This window comes from Camelina sativa, chromosome 8 (assembly GCF_000633955.1).
Source record: "Camelina sativa cultivar DH55 chromosome 8, Cs, whole genome shotgun sequence".
Lineage (NCBI taxonomy): Eukaryota > Viridiplantae > Streptophyta > Magnoliopsida > Brassicales > Brassicaceae > Camelina > Camelina sativa.
In genome coordinates, this window is record NC_025692.1 from 14,315,406 (window position 1) to 14,338,572 (window position 23,167).

The 23,167-nt window shown below is 34.3% G+C and overlaps 3 protein-coding genes and 1 long non-coding RNA gene across 5 annotated transcripts; 2 read left to right on the top strand and 2 right to left on the bottom strand.

The window, feature by feature from the left end:
* LOC104707156 lies at positions 1,222–2,964 on the top strand. 2 transcript variants are annotated; one of them, XR_754566.2, is made up of 7 exons: positions 1,222–1,397; positions 1,510–1,669; positions 1,766–1,797; positions 1,949–2,006; positions 2,175–2,349; positions 2,469–2,561; positions 2,734–2,964. It is a non-coding gene; the product is annotated as an uncharacterized LOC104707156 (long non-coding RNA). The 2 variants fall into 2 exon arrangements; XR_754565.2 differs by having other exon boundaries at positions 2,175–2,310.
* On the top strand, positions 6,635–9,279 carry LOC104707158 (small glutamine-rich tetratricopeptide repeat-containing protein). The gene is made up of 9 exons (XM_010423442.1): positions 6,635–6,814; positions 6,949–7,275; positions 7,375–7,511; positions 7,601–7,667; positions 7,910–8,009; positions 8,155–8,318; positions 8,455–8,501; positions 8,593–8,643; positions 8,729–9,279. Exons 1-9 carry the CDS (start codon positions 6,742–6,744, stop codon positions 9,107–9,109), a joined length of 1,347 nt encoding a protein of 448 aa, XP_010421744.1. The 5' UTR covers positions 6,635–6,741; the 3' UTR covers positions 9,110–9,279.
* On the bottom strand, positions 9,251–11,089 carry LOC104707157 (uncharacterized protein At4g08330, chloroplastic-like). The gene is made up of 2 exons (XM_010423441.2): positions 10,567–11,089; positions 9,251–9,921 (listed from the first exon to the last, which is right to left on the bottom strand). Exons 1-2 carry the CDS (start codon positions 10,671–10,673, stop codon positions 9,537–9,539), a joined length of 492 nt encoding a protein of 163 aa, XP_010421743.1. The 5' UTR covers positions 10,674–11,089; the 3' UTR covers positions 9,251–9,536.
* On the bottom strand, positions 21,056–22,518 carry LOC104709526 (AAA-ATPase At3g28570, mitochondrial-like). The gene has a single exon (XM_010426123.1). The coding sequence runs from the start codon at positions 22,451–22,453 to the stop codon at positions 21,056–21,058; it is 1,398 nt and encodes a 465-aa protein (XP_010424425.1). The 5' UTR covers positions 22,454–22,518.

Below are 23,167 nucleotides of genomic sequence, written 5' to 3' on the forward strand. Positions count from 1 at the left end.
AAAATCTATTCTCAAGTACAAATCTAAAAATCCAATGTAGGCATGAAAAGGTAAATTGCTAATTCATACAATTCCTTTATTTTTCTATTTCTCGATTCTTCTAAATATCACTATATTATACTTCTATGACCTCTATTTAACAAGTCTTGCTAACATGCAAAAGTTTTCTTAGATCAGAAGAAGTAGGGTTTACCTATCTCGAAGTCGAGAGACAAAAGGAGTCATAATGAAATAATCAAGGTTTTTTTTCCTTCTATCTCTCATGTTATCATTTTATTTTTTTTATTTTTTTTTTAATATAGCTTTTGTATGCTTGAAGAAATCGTTTATAGCTAACAACTGATTAGCAGTTATTAATTGATGCAGGATTCAAAATTGTCTGTATGGCTGTGATTAGATTATTTAGACGACAGGAAAACTAACACTTTACCTAGGAAATGTATCATCAAAAAAATTGCATCTAGAAATCAGTCACGAAGGAGAGCAAAACACAAGAATGCATCATTGATGGAATTATATATGTAAGATATTATGACAATTGCATTTTTTTGTATCCTTTGAATGAAATCATAGACCCATATTCAATTTTCGAGAAACATGACCACTAAAGATGCTGAAATTACAGTTGATTCCCTTACGACCAAACAAAAAACAGAAGCCGAAATGACCGATGTAACCCGGAAGAAGTCTGCAATAGATTCATTTAAGGGAGATTCCAATTGACGTCAACTAGAGGACATAAAATTATGTCTACTCTTTAATTATAGTTTAAATTTTAATTAAAAAATTATAAAAAATAATTTGTTAAACCTATTGACCAAATAATAAACACATAGACTTCCTACAATAGAATAAAATAAATTTACATATAAACAAGTCAAATTAAGGGAGGAAAGGCTGATTAGCTTAAAATTATTTGATTTAGGGTTTGATTAAGTAGACTTCTCTATAGACTATTGGTGGTTGGCTTTGTTATGTCATCAACTATTAATAATCCTCGGCGTTCGGTCAGAACTGAGAGAACCAAATCGATTAAACCGAGATATTCGATTTTTGGCAGTATCTGTGAGAGGATCAACAAACCGATCAGCGAAATTAATTTGGTAATTCGGTTTCCGATTCGGTTTCCGATTCGGTTCGATTTGGCAGAGCACATAACCGATCGGTTTTAATTAACCGAGTTATATATACCTAATTTTCACTAACCCTAACCCTAATAACTTTTTTTCTTCCTCTTCCACCTTCTGCCTCTCCCTCTCGATAAGCGATTCTAAGACTAAAAAAATCCGTCTCTCATCAAATTCTTTATCTTCGTCATCTACAGCTCTTCTCTCTCTCAAACATGGTGTAGAGATCGACCTTTTAGCTGTCCAAACCCTAATCTCGAGTTTTAGACGGTAATGTCTTCTTCTTTTCTTTGTCTTCTCCTATGTCTCTCTTTTTGATGCTTTATTGTTTGCTTCTCGTTAATCAGTGTATTAATGTGTGGATGGTTTATTATTTTGACAGATCTGAAGATTGTAGCGGCGGCTAGATCAGAGCCAGATCTGGTGGAATTTGAACGACGATGTCGATAATGATATTGACGCCGCCGACGGTATTACCGCAGCTGATGTAGTGTCTCTCAAAATACTCGATTCCACTAAAAGCAGACTCTACTATGAACGAGGTAAATTTTATCCATTATTCACTTAGATTCATTTTTGATTTTGGTTCTGCAGTTTCTGGGTTTTAATTAAAAGATCTAACTTTTGATGTTGTGCAGATCTACTTGCCATTGTTGAGGCTGGTGAACAGGTTTCTTCTTGTTCTTGGTTCAGGAATTTTTGATGTTCTGATTATTATTATTCGTTATTGACCTTTGATCAGTTGACCTTACTAAGCATCCTTTTGGGATTGTTCCTACTCTTCAATGACTTCTCTATGTGTCTCTTGTATATATTTCCAGCAAGCTTGATCTTAAAGCCATTGCTTTGCAGGCGAGGAATGCTAAACATAATCCCAAGGTTTGCTTCTTTTTATTTTTGTTTCGTGATACTTTATTTTAGTAAACCTTAATTGAAGTTCTGCATATGTAATTGATATGTTTATCTATTGATTATGAAATCTGATTGGCTATATATTCAGATTTTTGGTTTGTAGTTAAGTTGTGTTAGTTTTTTTCTTTGTCTCAGATTCAGCTGTGGTGGACAGTGTTTAGAGGCTATTCACCTATGAAGAGCTAATGGACATAACTGAAGAATTTAAGCAATACATACTCGGCGAAGGAGGGTTTTAATCAATAGCCGCGTTGCTGTTAAGTAGCTTAAGGTGGGTAGAGGACTAGGGGACCGTGAGGTTAAGACATAGGTCAAAATCATTAGCCATGTTCACCATCACCATTTGGTTTCTCTTGTTTGCTACTGCATTTTGATTTAATTTCATATACAAGTTTTTTTCTTACTTACATGTGTTCTGTTTTTTTACAGGGAAGGGACTAAAGGTTAATATCACTTTCATGTGCCTGGAGTCGTTGAGAAAGCAGGAGCTGAAGTCAAAGGGTGTTGAAGAGTCACTTAGCGGTGAGTATGCATAAATGATATGTTTGGATCTTACCTTGATGATGAGTTTGTGTATACTTGTAAACTCTATACAAAATGCTGGATTCGTTTGTTAATGTAATATGTAATTGGATTTTTATCAACCAATCTTTGTGATGGTATAGTGATTTTCTTGTTTCGTTGACTTATGCAGAGGTATATTTAGCAACACAATTAGGTCGAGCTATATGCTGATATGCACTTGGAATGGGATGGGATTGGGAAACGAATGGAAGAAGCCTTTTTTGAATGGTTAAGTTCTTGTGTAAGAGTTACTTCTTGTTTTCTTGATTAGTGTTTTTTTTTTGTCGGCCATCATTGTACTTGGGAATGTTATGTAATAAGATGTGTTTGGTTAATGTAATAATAATTTTATGTATTTTTATATGTAAATCCAATTAAATAAATGTTGGAAAACAAAATTCAATAGAAGAAATAATACAAATCGAATTAAATATTCATATAGCCAAATAATAGTGTTATGACACTATATAGAACAGCATTAAACATGTGCTACAAGAAAATATATTAAGGCATTCGAATTAACGCTATAATAGAACAACTTACGATAGCATACAAAAAAATGTTATTGTACGGGGTGACCCTATTATACCTGGGGCAAAGATAGGGTTTGATAATTCACTATCAATGACATATGATAACAGTTTTTTTAGTGCTAATAAAGCCTATATTTTTTGTAGTGTGATCTTCTAAAAAATACTAACCAAGATTGATATAGAAAAACTGAAAAAAAAATCATAGAAATTTTTAATTTCAATAAAAATTAGTGTAACAATTAATAACTAAGAATACACTTCATTGTAGTATTGGAGACTGAACTCATTCACGGTTGGGTAATTCTTAGAAATTTTCTATATCACTTATAGAATTCTACATTCTTTGAAGAAGTCTTTTGGATAAGTCTTCAGCATAATCATTACAAATATTAAATTAATTTGATTGATTTGTAGAAGATTCAGTTTCCCATGCAGAAGTCTGACAGAGAAATCGTCGACATAATCATTACAAGGTTTAAATTGATTTAATTGATTTGACGTTAGTTGGTAAAGAAGTCTGCCAGAGAAGTCGGTTTCTTTATATTTTTCTGGTACTGTTTCAAATAAACCGGAATTGGTTTTCTAAAACCGAGATTATTTTTCTTGTCATCAATACAGACTTCACACAGAACTCCAACACGTTGACTTCCAAATTAAGTCTAAGTTAATGACCTAACTGCCTAAGAAAACCAAAAACTTGATCTCTCCATATGTATAATATATAATCATTTCAAAAACATATAGAGGCAAGTACATAACATATATCAAAGAATACAACAAGAAAATCTTAAAAATTATTCACCAATTTGCAATAAATTGGTTTTCAATGAAGATACTTCCCTTGAAGTCTATTTTGTGTGGTCTATTTTTGCAATTACAATCTAATAAAGCAGACACTGGATGAAGTCTACTAGGATAGTTGACTTATTTTGTTGTCTTCCTTTGTTAACTTTTTGGTCAGTTTTGCGATTAAAAACATAGAACAGAATAGACTTCTTAGGAAGTTTCAACAAGTTAACTTCGATTACAGTCAACTCTGGCTATTTTTGCAATTGACCAAACCATTGACTTGGTAGTAGACTTCTAGCTGATAAGTAGACTTCTTCATCTATCCGTCAACTAGAAAAAGTAAACTTCATTGTGGTTAGTTTTGCAATTGACCAAGTTTGACTTTCACCAAGTAGACTACGTACAAAGTCTCCAGGAATGTTGACTTCGTTTGCAGTCTACCGTGGTCATTTTTGGGGTTGACCAACATTTTAATTTTTTAACTAGTAGACTTCTTTTGCAGTCAACTAATTAATTTTATATCAATAATATTACGGTCAATGTTTTTATATTTTGGTCAAATATAGCCACTATAGATGTCTACTCTTTTATTATCGGAAGAAGACTTCATCCGGCAGTCATAACTAAAAAGTCAAGAATTTGGTCAATTGCAAAAATACACCTTAGTAGACTGCAAACAAAGTATCCGACATAAAGATTATAATGCACTCTGAACCATATTTTTTTGTTTTCAAATGAAATTAAGGAGACTGAAATTTCAGTCTACGGACTCAAAATTCGATAAATTTTTAATTGCAAAATTGACCACATAGTAGACTTTACATGATATTATGACGGTTAGACTAACAAATGAAGTCTAATTTCGCAAAAAAATCAAGGAAAATCACGAAATCTACCGGAAAATAACCTTATCGGTGGTTGTTTCGCAATATCAAACACCGAGGACGTTGTCTTTAGTCACCACGGAAGAAACCCAGCACCAATTTAATCACTATCCAAGAATCATGACATATAACAAGATGAATGCACTTGCAAATTTTCTTGGATTAAAATGGAGAGGAGATGGAAGAAAATGAAGTTCTTATAGCATTGGGTGTTATTTAAGCTTACAATTCAGGTTGTTGAAGCTTTAAGAGCTTCAAATTTGGTTGTTCATGGTTGTTGGAAAATTGATGGCGGTGGCACAACCGTAAATAAAAGAAGAAGATGAAGATATGGATGTAATAAACATTTTCGCAAGAAATTTAAATAAATCAGAAATAATGACATTTTTGTGAATACAAGGAATGAACAAGGATTTAATAGGGAGAAAGTGGCAAATGTTGGAGAAAGAAAAAGAAGGGTCTAACATTGCAATTGACTCAAGTTAGAGGTCTACTTTTGCAAGCATACCATTATTTAATTAGATTAGTTTACTTTCTTGGTTATGCATTAACATTTTTTTATTTTGTATGGTTCTTTTTCGGTTAATGTTTGTTTAAGTTTTCAAGTAGAAATAAAAAACTTTAACAAACTTTTTTCCCCGTACGTAGTACGGGGTAGACTACTAGTTTTATATATAATAACACCAACTAATGATAAATTGAACAATATTTAAGCTCCAGAATTGAAGGTTTTATATTTTAGTTTAAAATCAGTGACTTAAAAATTACTTTGAAAATCAACCTAATTGCTATGCTATTCAACATAAGTATAATAATATGAGAAAATGTTAGTAAGACCCTTTTATAGATACTCCTTCTCAAAAAAAATCAATTTTTCGGTCATTTTCATTTTTTTCCTATTTTGCATAATTACAATGTGTTAAATTGATTTGTAGATTTTATTTAAGGTTTGGGTTCTCTATTTTACCTTAGGGTATAGTTTTAAGGGGTATGATTTATTATTTGGAGTCTAGAGTTTATAATTTAGTCATTTTGTATATTGAAAGAATGTATTATTAAAAATAGATAATAAGAGAAAGTATTTTTGCAAAAGGGTATTGAATAACGGTATTTTTACAAATACCCCTAATAATATTAAATAATACACAAAAAGAGACTAAAGTAAAAATATGTCTATGTACTTTTACAAATAATAACTTTTATAACAACAAAAAAATACTATATAACAATGATGTGGTTAAATGTGTATAAATTGCAAAAAAAACACACCACATATTCAAACTACACTAATATATCTCTAACAAAAGGTAAATAAAAATAAGAACATACATTAGCGATGGTGTATGTCCCAGAGGAGTGACCGGCTTTTTCTACGCTTCTTGATGAGTTCCAGTTGCTTAGTGCCTCCTTGCCTCCTTTTACTCTTTTCAAGATCTCGCGGACGTTGAAGGCGGATTGTTTAGCCCGTTCTTCTAGAATGTTTTTGTTAGATACGCTTTTTGTAAACAACTTTCCGCCAGTTTGGGCAACCAATCAGAGAGTTTTATTTTAATTAATATTAGGTTGAAAAAAAAAAAAGAACATACATTAGGTTTAGGCTATTTGAGATTTTTCTATTTTTTTTTTATTGTATTAGTGTATTTTTATATTTTATTATTGGATAAACCATTATTTTTACAATTAATCCAATTTCAAAAAAATATATTTTTTCAATAATTTGATATATCTAAAAATAATTATAAAAAATATATAAAATAGTTTAGTACCAAATCTTATTCATTCAAAATCAAAAGCTTTCCAAACAATCATAACCTAAACAATCATAACCTTGTTTCCAAACAAGATTTCAATTGGCTTCTTCGACAACACTCAAATCGCTGAGAAGAAGGAAGAAACCAGATTCTTCTCCCTCTCTCTCTCTCTCTTTCTCCAATGGCGAAACTTACGACGGACTCACCTATCTGCCATAAAATTGTCCTTTCATTCTTGGATTTTCTCGATTCCGGTAAGCACCACCACTCATTTTCTACGAATTGCGTAAATCGATTTCACTATTCGCATCAGGGTTTGATTTAGAGATAGAACTAATGGTTTCGTTGGTATTTAGGGTTTTGAATCTTCTATGTTTGTTCTTTGTAGTTGAGGTTTCTCCAGGTGTTGATGAGGAAGGGCTTGAGGTTGCTAGAGAATGTTTAGGTGAAGCGTTTAAAGTGAATTCAGATTCTTCGAGAGATGATCGTTTGAAACCTGTTTCACTTGTCAATTTGTTCACTTCATTGGACCAAAGTGAACCTCTAGAAAACATACCACCACCACCATCATCATCATGGCCACCACCACCATCATCATCATGGCCACCACCACCACCACCTGTTGCTGCTACTCAGGATCCTAGTTCCTCCTCAGGTTCTGACTTTTTGGGTTCTCATGTCTCTGTTGATACGAGTAAAGAGCCTATTTTTACTGGTAAGTAATGGTTTCTTTTATGCTCGTTGGACCAATGTGAGTGATGGATATTGTAATGGAGCTTGTTCTGATTTATATTGTTGATTATGCTACCTGTAGGGACTTCTAGAGATGAACTCTTTGGCCAACTCTTTGGTGCGCTTGAGAAAGTACGGTATTTCAGGAATACACCTGAGGGTGATGATGATCCTGCGCAGCTGGAAAAAGCTACAAGAATATTTCATGATGCTGTCAATGTAGGTTTGATTTCGTTGTTGACTTGTTTCAATGTTTACTATTGCTATCTGGTAATGAGTTGGTGATAAGTTTCGTATCTGCATATTAGGAAATGGAGAAGTCTGGATGCCAGACGTTTGATGTGAAAAGCTTGGCAGAAACACTCAAGTGCCAAGGTACTTGTGATTGCTTGTGATATCTTGTTAATATATAATAGACTTGTCATACTGAGATCTGATAACTGAGAAATTGTTTAACGTGTTTGGTTTTAAAAATATGTAGTCAGTCCAATTTTCTTGGAATCATGGGAACCTTTTTCTTAGTCTTTAGTTGTTCCCAAAAGCCTATGTTAGAATGAGATCGATGAAGGGTATCTTTGTGTCCTTGTTACTTCTATGTGACATTTGCTGCTTCTCAGGTAACAAGGCTATGCAGTCAAATCTTTATCTGGAGGCAATTGAGCTGTATTCTTTTGCAATTGCACTGACGGATAAGAACGCCGTTTTCTACTGTAACAGGTGTGTGATCACTCGTCAACTTTAGTTTTAAGTTGTAGCTCTTTGGTGGCAGTGTGCTTCCTGCATAAATCTGATTTTGATGTGCTTAGATATTTTTTTCCGTCGTCCAATGATCTGTTTAACTTATAAAAAAATCATTTATCAGGGCTGCTGCATATACCCAGATCAACAGGTGCTCGGAAGCAATTAAGGACTGTCTTAAATCCATTGAAATTGATCCAAATTATAGTAAGGCGTACAGTCGTCTTGGGTTAGCATATTATGCTCAAGGAAAATATGCTGATGCCATCGAGAAAGGGTTTAAGAAAGGTATGTATGTGTTCTTAGAATTTATTAGCATATTCCTTTTATAGGATCGATTGCTTTAGAAAAGGGGCTACAACTTCGCTTCTCCGAGTTAGCTAGCATTTATTCTGTGTAACCTTTTTCATTACACTCATGGCAGCTTTGCAGTTGGATCCGCATAACGAATCTGTGAAAGAAAATATCAGGGTCGGTTATTATTTTAATAAATTTCTCTGCAAGAATATGATCATTCTGTGATATACATGAGAATCTGATATTGACATGTTGCGAAACACAGGTGGCTGAACAAAAACTAAGAGAAGAACAGCAGCGACAGAGACGCGGTCAGGTAGTTACACCTCTGACTCTCAGTCATCATCTCATGGATTAGAAATAAGACGAGAACCTAAAGTTTTGTGGTGTTGGAAGAGCAGAATACAAGCACAGGTCACAATCAAGAACCGGGAATGGGAGGAGGACAAGGAATACCATCTCAGTTCTCAATGCCTTTAAACCCCGATTTGATGAGCATGTTCATGAACACGGCGGGAAACACATTCCCGGGAAATCATTTCCATAACGAGGCAGGAGCAGGAGCAGATGGAAACAGAAATGGTTCGGATGAGCCTGAGATTCGTGTAGGTGGGAATATCAACATCGATCTCGGAGGCACAGAGCAAATGCCAGAAGACTTATCAGGTGCATTACGATCAATGATGCAGATGTTTGGAGGAGGATCACAGGGAGGCACTGGTTCTAATAATCCTCAAGATAATAACGGTGTACATGGAAGACCATCTGGGAATCAACCTTAGAATCACATGATGTGATTCTATTCTATGATGTTAATTTCTGAGTTTGTGCTACAAAGACTTTGTTAGGTATTTGAATTTTAACATCAAAAATGTAGTGAAGTGACATGTTATTACAAAATGATGATGGGAAGTACTGGCATCTTGTTGATAAAACCTTTTTTTTTGCATTACACTTGAAATTAAAATTTAACTATCAGATACATACATCATTCGGATGGTGGTGGTTCACAGTTTTTTGACCGAACTTGAGCTAGTAAATATTCCGAGAAACAAGAGGTAAACTGTTTTTACTATACAACTGAAAATCCAAAACAACCTTATCAAAACAGTACCAAGCCGATAACAAACACTCCACCAAAGATCTAAATTGGATGCTTTGAAGAAGATGTATAATCTCGGCGGGTATATACAGCAGTAGAAGAAGCACTCACAGCAACGCGACAGCAGAGGAGGGTTGAAGCGAGCGGATCCTGATATCGTACTTTGTAATACTACTACCAGTCCTAGGCGATGTCGGATCTGAGTTATGTGTTACAAGTGCGTACTCAGGAGGAGCCTTCTCCTGAGAGGCATTTCCAATATAATTATTACATTTGCGACAGAGAAGCTTTGTTCTACGTCTGAACAAACCCCAAGAGTATCTGGAGAAGTGAGGCATGCATTGGAACTCATCGACCTCACTAAATCTACCCTCGTCGATGTTGAAGAAGGATATGATTCCACTCTTCATGGATTTACCATATTTTGATCCAATTGTTGATGTGATTCGATTAGTGGAGCTCAAGTTCAGTTCATACCCACAAGATCCGCAACTGCAAGACAGTTAAAAACCCATCACTCATTTATCTTAAAAAAAAAAACTGAAGATCAGAGGTCATAGACAACAACTAATGTTTCACCATAACAAAATTCACATTTTAACAATCATCAATCACCATCAAACTAAAAAATTCTTGATTCACATGATTCCTTGTCTCCAACTACAAGTAGTCATAAACTAATGAACAATCTTTTCCCACTAAATCAAAAACTACTCTAACTAACAAAATCAACAATCAAAACCCTGAATCACAAATCCTAGACTACCTATAAAGTTTCAATAAAACAATCAAATCAAATCAAATTGCTTAATGACTCCTGATTCACATGGTAAAACTCTCCTCAAGCTAAATATGTAAACATCAAAATTCTCAAAACTCTTCTGAAGAACACACTTACAAAGATAAAGGGTTCTGTCTCAATGCGGAGTTTTTAACAAAACACTGTATAAAAAAAAAAAAAAAAAAAACCTGCTTCATTTTTTTTTTTTTACTATCATTCCAAGGGTTAAAAAAGAACAATCCTTTCTAATAAAAGTATCAATACTCAAAAACCCTAAATTTAAAAAAAAAAAAAAAAGGGCTAGTAGATTAAGGCACAAGATACAATACAAAAATTCAAATCAAATTGATATGAACCTGTAATTGACATGTCTCATGGAAGAAGACGAAGAGAAAGATGGAGAATAGAAGTGGTTTCCCCCAAAACGGCCGTCGTTAACACCCACCGACGCCGATCTCTCCATCGTCGTCAAGATCACTCAGTTAAACGCCTGAAATGATTCGATCGGGAAAAAGGCTTTGGAATTAGGTTGATGAAGAAGAACGTGTCGCAATCGATTCGGGAGACTTTGACATCTTCTTCTCTCCTCCACGACCAATATCGTGGTCGCAGTTTCTAGTAACGATCGAATTCGAAGTAGTCAGAGATCTAATTTTCTTTTCTTTTTTTCTTTTAGTTTTAAATATTCTCTGTACATTTATTATTTACTAGTGTTAGGCCCGTCCGTGCCTTGCACGGCCAAAATTTAATTTGTTCGTTAACAATTAGTGGGCAAGATTTTTAAATAACTATTTCATTTCATAAAACTAGGTTTTGAGCGTGGATTTATTTAATATATTTTGATAAAAATTATATATAATTAATTACAATAATAAAATATAATTTTATAAAAAAATTAAAATTAGTACTAAGAAAAAAAATTAAATTTCAGATATACAATTTTTTAAAATATAAAAATCAGTTGTGTTATAAAATCAAATCTGATAAAAAAACATAAATTTAACTTGACATCCAGGCGAGGCAAATCAAACTGATGACCTCACATATCCTAAACTATTTTCTTTGACCACCAGAAAAACGAAACAATTTTATAATCATGAATTTAACTCGTTTTCATATTTAATTGATCGCTACCACCTATGTTTTCGTGTTTTTTATTCAATGTTTTCTTATTTTTCATATTCTTTCTTGTCATTTTCATTGTCAAATTTTGTGTTAATTGTCATCGTAACTTTTACCGTTTGGTTCTTCGTTATACTCTTTTTCTTCTTCTTCCTCGTCAACTTCTTCACATTCTTCCACTGAAAAACCTTTTTTTAGACTACCACACAACTTGTTAACCCATCAAACTCCAAGAACAAAATCATTTCTTTTCTCATAAAATTTGTGAAATTCATGATTACCAGCATAGTCAACACATGCACCCAATTATTGACAATTTTATCCATATACTTATTTGGTTTTAGATCCACGCGTTTAGAAACTTCTCAAACCAAAATCCTTACTTGGTTTATAATATTTTAAAAACATAATAAAATATACTAATAATTATTTATTTAATATGAATCATATGATATATAGAAATATGAGTACACTATAAGAACATATTAATTATAAATAAATAATATCAATTATATTATATCATCAAATAATATCAACCGTATTATATTATCAAATAACCGTAACCGTATATAACAGTAACCGCTTGAACCGTAACCGTATTTAAACGTAACCGTTTAACCGTTTGTTAAACGGTTCTGGTTAAGGTTACAAAAATTTCTAACCATAACCGATGGTTAATAAACCTTAACCGTGACAACCGTAACCCTGGTCATGCCTATGTATAGCTAATAAAACATGTGTGTTTGTCGTCCATCTTTCTTCTTTAAACCTCAAAATTTGACTCAAACATCAAATTAAGGTCTTGCGATGTCAATCCTTCTTCCTTAGACCCAAAAATAAAAAATTAATGAAAGAATATCAACTCATCTATAAAATCATACACAAAAATATGTTTTACAGCTCATAAGAAATAAAAAGCACAAATGTAGATAAATAAGATAATTTATGTTTTGCATCAATATTTATAATATTTTAAACTTTTAAAATTTAAAACTTCTAATATTTAAAAACATTTTAAAAGCTAAAAACTTTTTAAAGTTTCAATATTTATAATATTTAAACTTTTTAAATTTTTAAATATTATAATATTTTTTTGAAACTGTTTAAAGTTTTAGTTTGATCAAATAAAAAACCAGATCAAACCATATAAAACTTTTAAACTTGGACGCCTGATAAATCAAGCTTTCCTGCTCATTCGTTGTTGGAAGCATATTAATCTTATTTATACTGGTTATGAACCATTGTCTAAAAAATTTCTAGCCGATGTGGGATATTATGCTTAGTTCTTTGATTTCTATAAATTAAAAATTTTCCTTTTTCTAAAAAATTCTGTAAATTTAAAAAATGTTAATGAATGACATGTCAAATCATGATAGGTTGTTTAAAATAATTCTTAATATAGAAAATTCAGGAAATTGTATAAAATATTAATAAGTGATATGTCGAATTTCTATTGGTTGTTTAAAATCCTATGTGGACGGCCTTAGGAGCTTATAACTCATACTTTTTATTAGTATAAATTGGAAGAAGATGCGGAGTTAGGAGCGTAGAAGAAGTTAAAAAAGTGTTTTCTTTTTCTTTTTTGTAAAATGAATTAAATTAGAGAAAATTATTAGAGTCAGCAAAAAACAGATGTCAAAAAGTGAAGGTTGCAGTTTCTTGCGAATTTACTTATGATTTTTAAAGCATGTTTGTTTGCATGTCGCCAGCAACAACGACAGAAATTTATTCGCTTGTCTGTCGTTATTACAGCGACTAATCGCGACTGTCATCAGCGATCAGCAACCATAATTTTTAGTCGCTAAACTTTTCAGCGATCAGTCGCTGAAACTAGTCGCTGGATCCAACGATAGGCAAACAAACATCATATCGACCAAAAAAAAAATTGATAAATTAAATATGATAAAAATTAAAGTAAATTAAATAAACATATAATTACATATAGTTATTGAAATTGAACTAAAACTAACTAAATATAATAACAAATTAATTTTCATATATTTAAAAAAAAATTCTAAAAAAATCATTTAAAACCAAATTAAATTTAACATATTAAAATGAATAAATTAAAATTAAAATTAAAATTAATTATTTAAAAATATGTAAATCAATTGGTGACAGCTTGTCATGTGGGAAGATTGTTAAAGGGTGGGGACCATGGTTCGAGGAACGCCTGACGCACCAATAACCTACTGGTGGATTTGGATGAATAGTTCCTATCCACAGTGAGGGGTTAGGATCGATGCCATGCAGGGCCAGTTTGGGGCCTATGGGGGCAAGCTAGCGGGTAAGCTAGTGGGGTCCACGAGCGGGTTGTCATACCTTTTGTTAAATCTAAATTGACCAGTATAAGAATCTTGAGAGGCCACGAGTTTAATCAACACCGGACGATGCTCTGACCCCCTTATCTCAGGAACCTTTGATTTGAAGCAGGGAAATCCACAAACCACGCTTTGTTCCCAAAACCCCCATCAAGCCTACTTTGAATCCACAAATCATATCTTCTTCCAGCCAAAGTGAAACTATTTCCATTACTTGGAAGCTCCTCCATATCACACACCATAAGCATCTCACTGAATGGTTTGAAAAGGAAATCACATCTTCTGGGGCCACCTAACTATTTGCCATTATGACAAATATCATTGAAATCGCCAACCATGATCCAAGTCTCTTTCCTCATGGTCCCAATCCTTGACATCTTTTGCCAAACAACTTGTCTTTTTTTGAAATCTGGATCACCATAAATGCACGAAACAAAAAAGGTAGCTGCTCCAAACTGAACAAGCATATCTATAAGGTTCTTGTCAGCATACTTGAAGTCGATCTTCACATTATTCTTCCAAAATAAAGCTAAGCCACCACACCTCCCAACATGCTGGATCGTGAAAACTCTATCATAACCTAGAGTCGATTGGAAATCAACTAAAACATCTCTATTGTGAATTGTCTCCATCAAGAACAACATCTCAGCGAATTTTTTTTACACAACTCCTAGAGACAAGGAAAAGCCAGGTCTTGAGACCGTCCCAAGCCCTGGAAATTCTAGTTCAAAAGGCTCATTAGACGTTAGGCAATCCCCCTTTGGGATCACCTCTCTGGAATTAAGCTTGGTGGGTTTTACAATGCTTGTACCCTCCTCAACTGCTTTTCTCTTCTCAGTAATTCCTTTCTCTAACCCTAAACCATAACCAATAGGTGGAGAACCGATGTTTGACAACTTCGGTTTGGGTTTTCTTGCGCTTTTTGGTGGGCTACGTCTTGCTATAACCTTTTTAGGAATAGAGCCGAGAGAACCAGCTTCATAGAAACCAGTTCTATAAACTGTTGCACTATCCTGAAAAGGTTGAGATAAGGCAAGGAAAAGACTTGGTCCTCAGCCAAAGGGATATGATCACACTTTGAGGGAATCACATCCATACTCAATCTTCCTTTGAGCTAAGAGGGTTTGCAAAGCTTTGTGAATGATCACTCTTGGCAGGGTGGTAAAAATAGGGCTCTGCTCTTCCCGCATTCTCGAAACCAAAAACAATGCCTTTGTTCTTATTCACGTCCAGATGAGTAAGAGGGGGCTGCTCAAGCCTAAGAAGTGATTTATGGTCCAAGGGATCCTTCTCCACTTCCTTTATTGATTTATTTACTCTATCAATCTTAACTTGCAGGTCCTCACTTGTGTTAGCCCTGAGATATTGACGCATTCTTTCAAGAACATCTTCTGAGATCCTAAGTCATCATGTGGCTGGATCAATCCCCACCTGATCCTCCCTCAAGACTCCAAACAAAGGGTCTGACTCTTTAAGGAAAGGGCACTTTTCTGGCTTTTGAGTAGACCTCCCACATCTTCTGGCAGAAACTTCATCTTGGGTCCTCTTAACCACGATCAGACAAACCTCCATCTCATGCGTCAGACGTTGACACTGGAAACACCACTTTTGAATCTTTTCATACTGGAACCGAAGTGTAGTAGATCCCCCTCCAGGTAATATCTCTTTAGAGTTCCTCAGCGGTCTAGAAACATCAAATTGGATCTTTACCCGAACATAGCCTTGAAGCTGAGGCTTCTCCGGGTCAAAGGCTACCTCTTTCACTTCTCCTAGAAGCTCTCCTATAGATGTGATGGCTTTGACTGTGTAGTAGTTTAAAGGGAGGTTCCAAATATGAACCCAAATCGGAATAGTTTGCAGATAATTGGGAAGATGATTTTCATACCACCGATCAACTGCTAGAGACCAGTCATTGTACGTGTGGGTACCTTTGTCAAACACTTCTTGAAGATCATGTTCAGACTTAAATAAGCACTGGAATCTCTCATTCGACAGAGCTACTCCTTTCATTTTCCCAACCTTCTGCCACTTCCTAGGCATATCTTGGGTCAGATCCTTCTTCTTTTGACTCGGTAGATTTAAGGTTCTTCCAAGGATTAAGGCGTTCCTATGAATAGACATAAACTCCGGTAGGTCCGGCATCACAAAGGGAGCATCTTCTTCCTCTTCCTCCAAAGACATGGCCATCAAGGCCTTGTCCATCGCTGACGACATACTCTCACAGATTGTGGGACTTTAAGTGGATTAAAAAAAACTCTCAATATAAGGTCACAGATAGAACTCGAACGAAGAACAACTTCAAACAAACACTTTAGATCTCACAGATTTGAGTTAAAACGAGGCTACAAAGAGTAAAACAGTGAAAAACGGCTGCAGGAAAAGTATTTTCCGGACAAATGTTCTCTTCTTACCCTAGACAAAGACTCTAGATAAGAAAGAAGGTACTGAGCCCAAAAAAGGGATTCATATGCACTATTACTAGTATTGACATAAATCTCTCTACCTAACTTAAACATAAATATATAATTCTTTTTTTTTTTTTTTAATCTTATATTTAAACTATTATATAAGACCACCTCTAACCAGATGGTTTAACTAAGAGGAAGGTATTCAATTTATATTTTAAAAGATTTTAAAGTATTCTAAAAATCAGTTGTTACTAGGAAATATCTCTTGCTATAAAGCACGAATCAATATTTTCTCCAAAAATTCTAATATATTTAGATTTGTTTCAAAAAGTTATTTTGTTTGAGTTAGTTTTACTTTTAATATTGTAAATCTACATATATCTTTTTAAATACTAATTATTTTAGAATATCATAGTATTTTAATTTGTTAAATGTATATTACCATTTTATATTGTTTGTTGTATTTGCATCATTTTTTTGCTGAAATATATTGAAGTATTAATTATTCTATTCTAATTGTGAGCAAACAAAATTGGTTAATTTATCAACCACACAAATTTTGTTTTACCAATCCGCCGATGTGGAACATTAAAACATAAATTCAGAGGTTGAGTAATATATCTTTGTTTTAAAAAAATCAAATCACAACATATGCAGGAAAAAATCTACATTTTTATTTATCATATACATTATATGATAATTCAACTGAATTTGTAAATGAAATAAAATAAAGATGATAGGAGAATCATAATTTAAAATTTTAACAAAATCTTCCAAGCATAGCTATTAAAATAATAATTTGGATACTTAGATATAAAATCTTACTTTTTAAAATTCTGATTAATTTACAATTTTTTAAAATTAATTAGTAATTTTCGTCCATAAATTAATGAGAGAGAAAAAATATATTTTTCGAAAATTAATAATTATTTAAAAGTTTTTATTAGTTTAATATTAAAATTATATGTGTACTTTTACTGAAAAATTAAACATTTGTCTAAAAATTTGAACCTGAAGAGAAAGGAAACACGGAGAATTTGGTGAGACGCTGAGCAAAAAAAGGAGGAAAAGACTCTATAGGATTAGACTTTAGAGAACTAGAGAAGGGAGGAAAAGACTTTTTCTTTCTCCGACGTCGGTAGAGCTTTTGCTCGCCGGCGTCGGACAAAGTCTCCTCCTCTCTACTTACCCTCCGTTTCCTTGATGTTTTCGGTCTCCTCGCTGTCTAGACGTCTATGCTCCGACCTGCACTTCAACGGCTTACTACTCTCTTTTGGAGTTGTTTCCTTCTCGGTTTATAACCGAAGTTCTTTTCCCGACCATTGTGCTTCATCTCGTTGTCCAGATCTGGTGGTCGGAAACGTTGTAGACATCCATCTACAACAACCGCCTGTAGGATCTCTCGCCGCCTCATATCCCGAACCGAGATCTCTGGTTCTGAGTTCCCGGTTATCTCGACTACTCTATTTGCTAACCCCATCCGCTGCTACTCCGACCTGCGGTAGTCGAGATTGTGTCTCGGCGTTTAGCCGAAGAGCCTTTTCTCATGGACCTGCAGAAGATCTTGATGCTTCCGATTCCCTTAGACGGGGATTGAGCTTAGACGATGGATGCTATATCATTTTCCGCAAGGACCAAACCCATATTTCGATCTTTGTTGCTGTGAGATTTGCCGGATTATATTCGTTTTCCGAGGCAGTGCTAGGAATTCTAGATTTGGTGGCCGGAGATCAGTATCTTTCCGCGTCAGCTATCTCTCCCCTCCTTCCTCAGCTTTCCCTGGTAGCCGGAGAGATTTGCCCCATCCCTCCTCCGATATCCTTCGATCTAGATGTGAAAAATCTTGAGGGAATGGATCTTTGCTCTGTTGGCTGCTCCGGAGCCCCTTGTTCGGGTCTTCCAGTTCCGGTGTCGACGTCGCCGGTGACGTCCATGTCTAACCGCAAGTTGTTTTTGCCGTTAACATTGTCTCATTTATGCATCGGAGATATAGATATAATAAGCGGTGGTTGTGTCAGTCGTGGCCTCCGACGCGTGTGCTTAACCGCCAACCTCGCTTCAGACGGTTGTCGTTGTTGTGTCGGAAATCTAGGTCATCAAACCTGTGGATTAAGGTTGCAATTATTAAATCACTTCTGGGCCAAGCCCAAGAATTTCTCAACTGGACTAGCATATGTTTTGAGTTTAAAGCCAATTATGCCAATCAAATTAATATCAGATGAGGCTAGGTCCATCAGTTTTTGGTTATGTACTCTTATTAATTCTATAAGAAATTTAGATTTAAGGCCCAACTTAAAAATCCAATTCCTTTTATGGATTGAAATGCCTAACTCCTCCTTAGTGGAGAGCACTTTCCTCTTATACATCTCAAAAAAGAGAGAATATTGTGTCCATCAAGTAAGAAAATTATTATCATGGTCACACATTGACATATTCGAAGATAAGCCTCCCAAAGAGACTTGTTGTCCAGGTTTCTCCCCTACCTCCTTTCCATGGTTTAATCCCTATGTCCTTTGGTATAATAAAACTACTAGTACGCCTCCGGTTTTACCACGTAATAAGCGTTTGGTTTTCCTTCATCGAATTACATGTGTAAGCCGAGACTTTATTGTCTTGGTCTTTAACATTGTTTTTGTTTATGAAATGGATTTTTTTTGGCGCTTATGATGCCTAATTCCTCCCTTGAGGAGAGCTCCTTCCTCTTCTATATCTCAAATGGAAGAGCGTGTGCCAATATTGTTAGGAAATACTTCAAGAAAGCCCCTCTAAAGGTAGGCATATGGCTTTTACAACTATTTAAGGAGTTTGCTTCCTCTCCTCTTCGATTGTGTCTTTTGGAAGGCATAGTAATGACAATTGAAGCTTTGTGCAATACAACACCTTCTCCAAGTATCCTTTCAGGTTCTTGGTTTTCAAGATTCTCGTCTTGTCCAGCGTGTGACCACCCTTTTCAGAGACCTTTGGCGCACGCACGAATTCCAAACACCGCGTTCGTTCTTTTGCAACGTCTGCGGCAATGGTTATCAAGGTGGCTGACTATGTGGCAGTGTTCGGTCATCCTTCACCATGAGTGGTCTCACTTTGTGTGGCAACTCTTTACCTTTAGGACTTGTTGTCCTCTTTATGTATCTTGTCACTTTTATGGTTTCAAGTCAAGCTTTAAAGCTTGTTTTATGTACGTTTTAAGATTGTTGTTTGTAGTTTATTTTGTCCTCCTGTGTAAGTTTATTGGTGTATTTGGCTCCTCTTCAAAGAAAGCTTGTAAACCTTTAATCTAATATAATGGAGTGTTTAATGAAAAAAAAAAAAAAACATTTGTCTGAAGACCAATGGCATGACAATGTAATTTTTTACACTTTATAAGGTTAGTTCCATATTTTTATTTCTCAATTAATATAGTAGGATTCAATTGATGATTTAAAAGAAATCTTTTAAAATCCTATGTTATTTAACTATGTAAAATCATTTAAAATAAACTAAAATCTCTTATTATTCAATCAATAATTTATTAAACTTACTTAAAACTACTGTATTCAAAATATCACAATTTTTTTAAAAAACCTTATTTTGAATGATTCTACAAGACTTTTTTTTTCTTTTATAGTTGAAAAAAAATCATACAAAAAAGGTAAAATTTTAAAGAATTTCAGGAAAAAATGACACTTGATACAACTGAACAGACATAAACTCTTCAATCAACTCCGACGATAGCTCTAAGCAAAAAAATTCCACCCATCACCAGCCACCTTCTCCACCGGTGAAGTTTCTGTCGCTGATTTCAACCACGGTACCTGTTTGTTGGTCTTTGGTATTCAACTCAAGTATTCTTGTTTGATCTTTGTTATATAGTTTTTAATTATGTATTCCCAATTTTTACTTTCTAGGGTCGATCATGAGTCTCATATCTTCTTCTCAATTCTTTTCTCTTTGTTGCAGGTTTTAATCAAGGTTCAATCTAAACAGTCAACACTAACCTCATTTTGTGTTTGTAGTGCAATTTTCCTCTGTGAATATATTTTTTGTATTCTAGTTTGGTCTTTGTTATTCAGCTCCACTTGGATGTGAAGTTTCATTTCCTAACACATTAAATGTATTATCAGCTTGACCAGATTTAGACTCTGGTGGTGGTGGCGACAAAGTGACATCCTTCATCTCATGAAGCTTCAGAAATACATGACTTCCTTGAGATTCATCATTGGACTGCGGTTGTGAACCCTACTATTGTGGTTGTGAACGTGGTTTTTACGATTACGATGGTTGTTACTGCATTTGTGACTATTTTTGCTGCGGTGGAGGCGGCGATTGTCGAGGATGTTCATCAGCAAAAAGTGAAGCAGAGCAATGTGAACCATAAATGAGACAAAATACTCTATATATGAACTGAGGCGATCGTCTAGGAGGTTCTCATGATTTAAACACAAAAAAAAAGCGTTCTCATGAATAACAGAGGCTACAACCTCAAAGCAGATTTATTATATAAAAAAAAAAGAGAAGTAACGAGAGTCATAGCAAGAAGATACAAAATAATTTAAAAAACAGAGGATTTGATACCTTAGACGAGATTCGTGTTTTCGTCGATCAATTTCTAGTAGAAACCTCCTAATTGACTTCGACACCACAAAAAATCTGAGAATTTCACTTTGATAAATTAGGGTTCGTCAATTTAGGGGGGAGGGGGGTTAAACATTAACAGATTTTTAGCTAAGGGGTTTTTCCGTTAAATATATAATTGAGGGGTTTTTCTACGATTTATCTTTACTTGAGGGGTTTTATTACTAAAATCCCTTTTTTATTCTATTAATTTGAATACATTTGATGTTTAAATGTGCACTTACAACATATGTGATTTGTAAAATAAAAAAAAAAATTGAAGCGTAAAAACAAAAGTCAAGATCTCAAAATCCTAACTTTTATTTCGAATTATAAATAACCTTTTGTGAAAATTTCCTACTAAAAGGTTAATATATATTATTACTAGGAGAAGATCATTGGTTTTAAATTTGGGTAATCTCCTTGTTGTGTTGTCCATCAGCCTTCAACTTTTGGCTCCACTTGATTATCTCCAAAGCTCTTATCAAACCATTAAGTGAGCCATCAACTTCAGTTTGAAGATCTTGCACCATCAGATTCTCTGCAACATCAGCTAGTGTTATCTTCGTTTCTTTAAGCAAAGACTCTATCTCTCCAAACAAGGGATGTGAATCAAGATTCAGATAGTTCTTGACAAGAATCTTGAAAGCACCGAATGTGCAATAAGATAGCTCAATATGCATATCCATACGACCTCTTCTAATCAAAGCTCTGTTAAGTTTCTCCAAGTGATTCATTGTAAACACAATGATCCTCTCTTGCCCACAAGCTGACCAAATCCCATCTATGAAGTTCAATAAGCCTGAGAGTGTAAGTGTTTTCTTCTTCTTCCCTTCTTTATCGCCTTTCACGTCTTTACCGTTCCTTTCTCCAGTGAGATCCAAGGAACAGTCTATATCCTCAATCACAATGATGGACTTACTAGTCGTTGATATCAACAGCTTCTTCAACTCCCAGTTGTTCTCTATCGAAGTCAACTCAAGATCAAAGATATTATACTTCATCAGATTGGCCATAGCCACAATCATCGCAGACTTACCTGTCCCTGGAGGTCCAAACAACAAGTAACCCCTCTTCCAAGCTTTCCCGATCCTATCATAATACTCTTTGCCATCTCTAAAATCCAAAATATCACTCAAAATCTCATCCTTCTTCTCAATATCCATCGCTAATGTATCAAAAGTTGCAGGATGCTCGAAATCAACACTAGTCCATAGACCTTTCGTATGATGCTTCCAATGTAAACTTGGATTATTCATATACACCTTCACCTTCTTCTTCCTAGCCTCAATGGACCTCCCTTCTTCCATAACGTAGCTCAAGTAAGAACCAGTGACAACATCCCAATTACTTCTATGAAACGTAAGCTTACATATCTTCTTCCCTTTAGCACACTTCAAAATCTCCCAACACATCGTCACACCTTCATACTCCTCTTCGATCGTAACATCGTCCCTTTTCAAATCCAAAGACGTGTTCTCCTTCAGCTGGTTCCCTTTGAGATTCTTCACTCCAGAGTTAACTTTTGCACCAAGATAGGTCTTGACAGCTGCGTACGCAAAGTTGAATCTACACTCTTCGATTTCGCTGAAACTGATGTGAGCATAAGGCGATAAGAAATCGTGGATCTTGTCTAAGAGTTTCTTGAGAATGGGTACTCGTTGGATTGCATTCAAGAGAAGCTGCTGGATCTGTCGAGGGAAGTATCGCTTGAGAGTTGACCAGACGAAGAAGAGACCAGCTATATTTGATCCAATCATTGTTAGGCTATTTCCAAACATTGGCTTCACGATCGATCCCATCAAGATTTCGATGATTGGTTTCCTGGTTTTGTGAGTTTGAAGGGTTTGATCTTCTCTATTTTTGGTTTGGCTCATAATCTCTGATTGTGTTGTGTGTCTCTCGTTCTCTCCCTTATGTAACACAATGAAGAAGGTGGAAGAGTTTTTTTTTAGTCGTTTTCTAATTCATGGCTCTTTATTTATTTTGTATTTTTGCATATTCTTGATAAGAAAATAGTACATATAATATCTTCCTACTAAAAAGGTTTCTTTTTGGTCAAACCATCTTGGCATTTTTAGGATAATTGATGATTTATCAAATGTTACAAAGGATTTTTTTTCTTAATTACTCTACTTTTTTCCTTTTTATTTAATAAAAATCTTCTAGATTTCTTTATATAAGTTACTAGATGTTGACCGCGCTATGAGCGAGTGTTATTATTAATTTATAATATTTTGTTATGTTTTTTATTTATTACTATTATTTTTTATGTCTTTATTCCTTTATATTGTGTTTTATGTGTTTGTTGGTTAATAAATATTGTCTTTTTTTATTATTGTTCTCTATTCTGATGTGCGGATTTAAAGTTTTGTAATTAAAATTTATTGTACATTATTTATAAATTTTTATTTTGCTATAATACACTGATTTATATCCATATAAATATTTTATTTATGTTATCATTAAAAGTGTATTTTTTACACCTAGGTATATTGTATGTTACAAATATATAA

What these genes read in the sequence shown, in the direction of transcription:
- LOC104707158 (XM_010423442.1), top strand. Translation starts at nt 6,742, where the DNA reads ATGGCGAAACTTACGACGGACTCACCTATCTGCCATAAAATTGTCCTT. An exon ending in GCCGTTTTCTACTGTAACAG is followed by an intron (nt 8,010 to 8,154) that starts GTGTGTGATCAC and finishes ATCATTTATCAG; the next exon opens with GGCTGCTGCATATACCCAGA. An exon ending in AGCGACAGAGACGCGGTCAG is followed by an intron (nt 8,644 to 8,728) that starts GTAGTTACACCT and finishes TTGGAAGAGCAG; the next exon opens with AATACAAGCACAGGTCACAA.
- LOC104707157 (XM_010423441.2), bottom strand. Translation starts at nt 10,673, where the DNA reads ATGGAGAGATCGGCGTCGGTGGGTGTTAACGACGGCCGTTTTGGGGGA. An exon ending in ATGAGACATGTCAATTACAG is followed by an intron (nt 9,922 to 10,566) that starts GTTCATATCAAT and finishes ACTGTCTTGCAG; the next exon opens with TTGCGGATCTTGTGGGTATG.
- LOC104709526 (XM_010426123.1), bottom strand. Translation starts at nt 22,453, where the DNA reads ATGGGATCGATCGTGAAGCCAATGTTTGGAAATAGCCTAACAATGATT.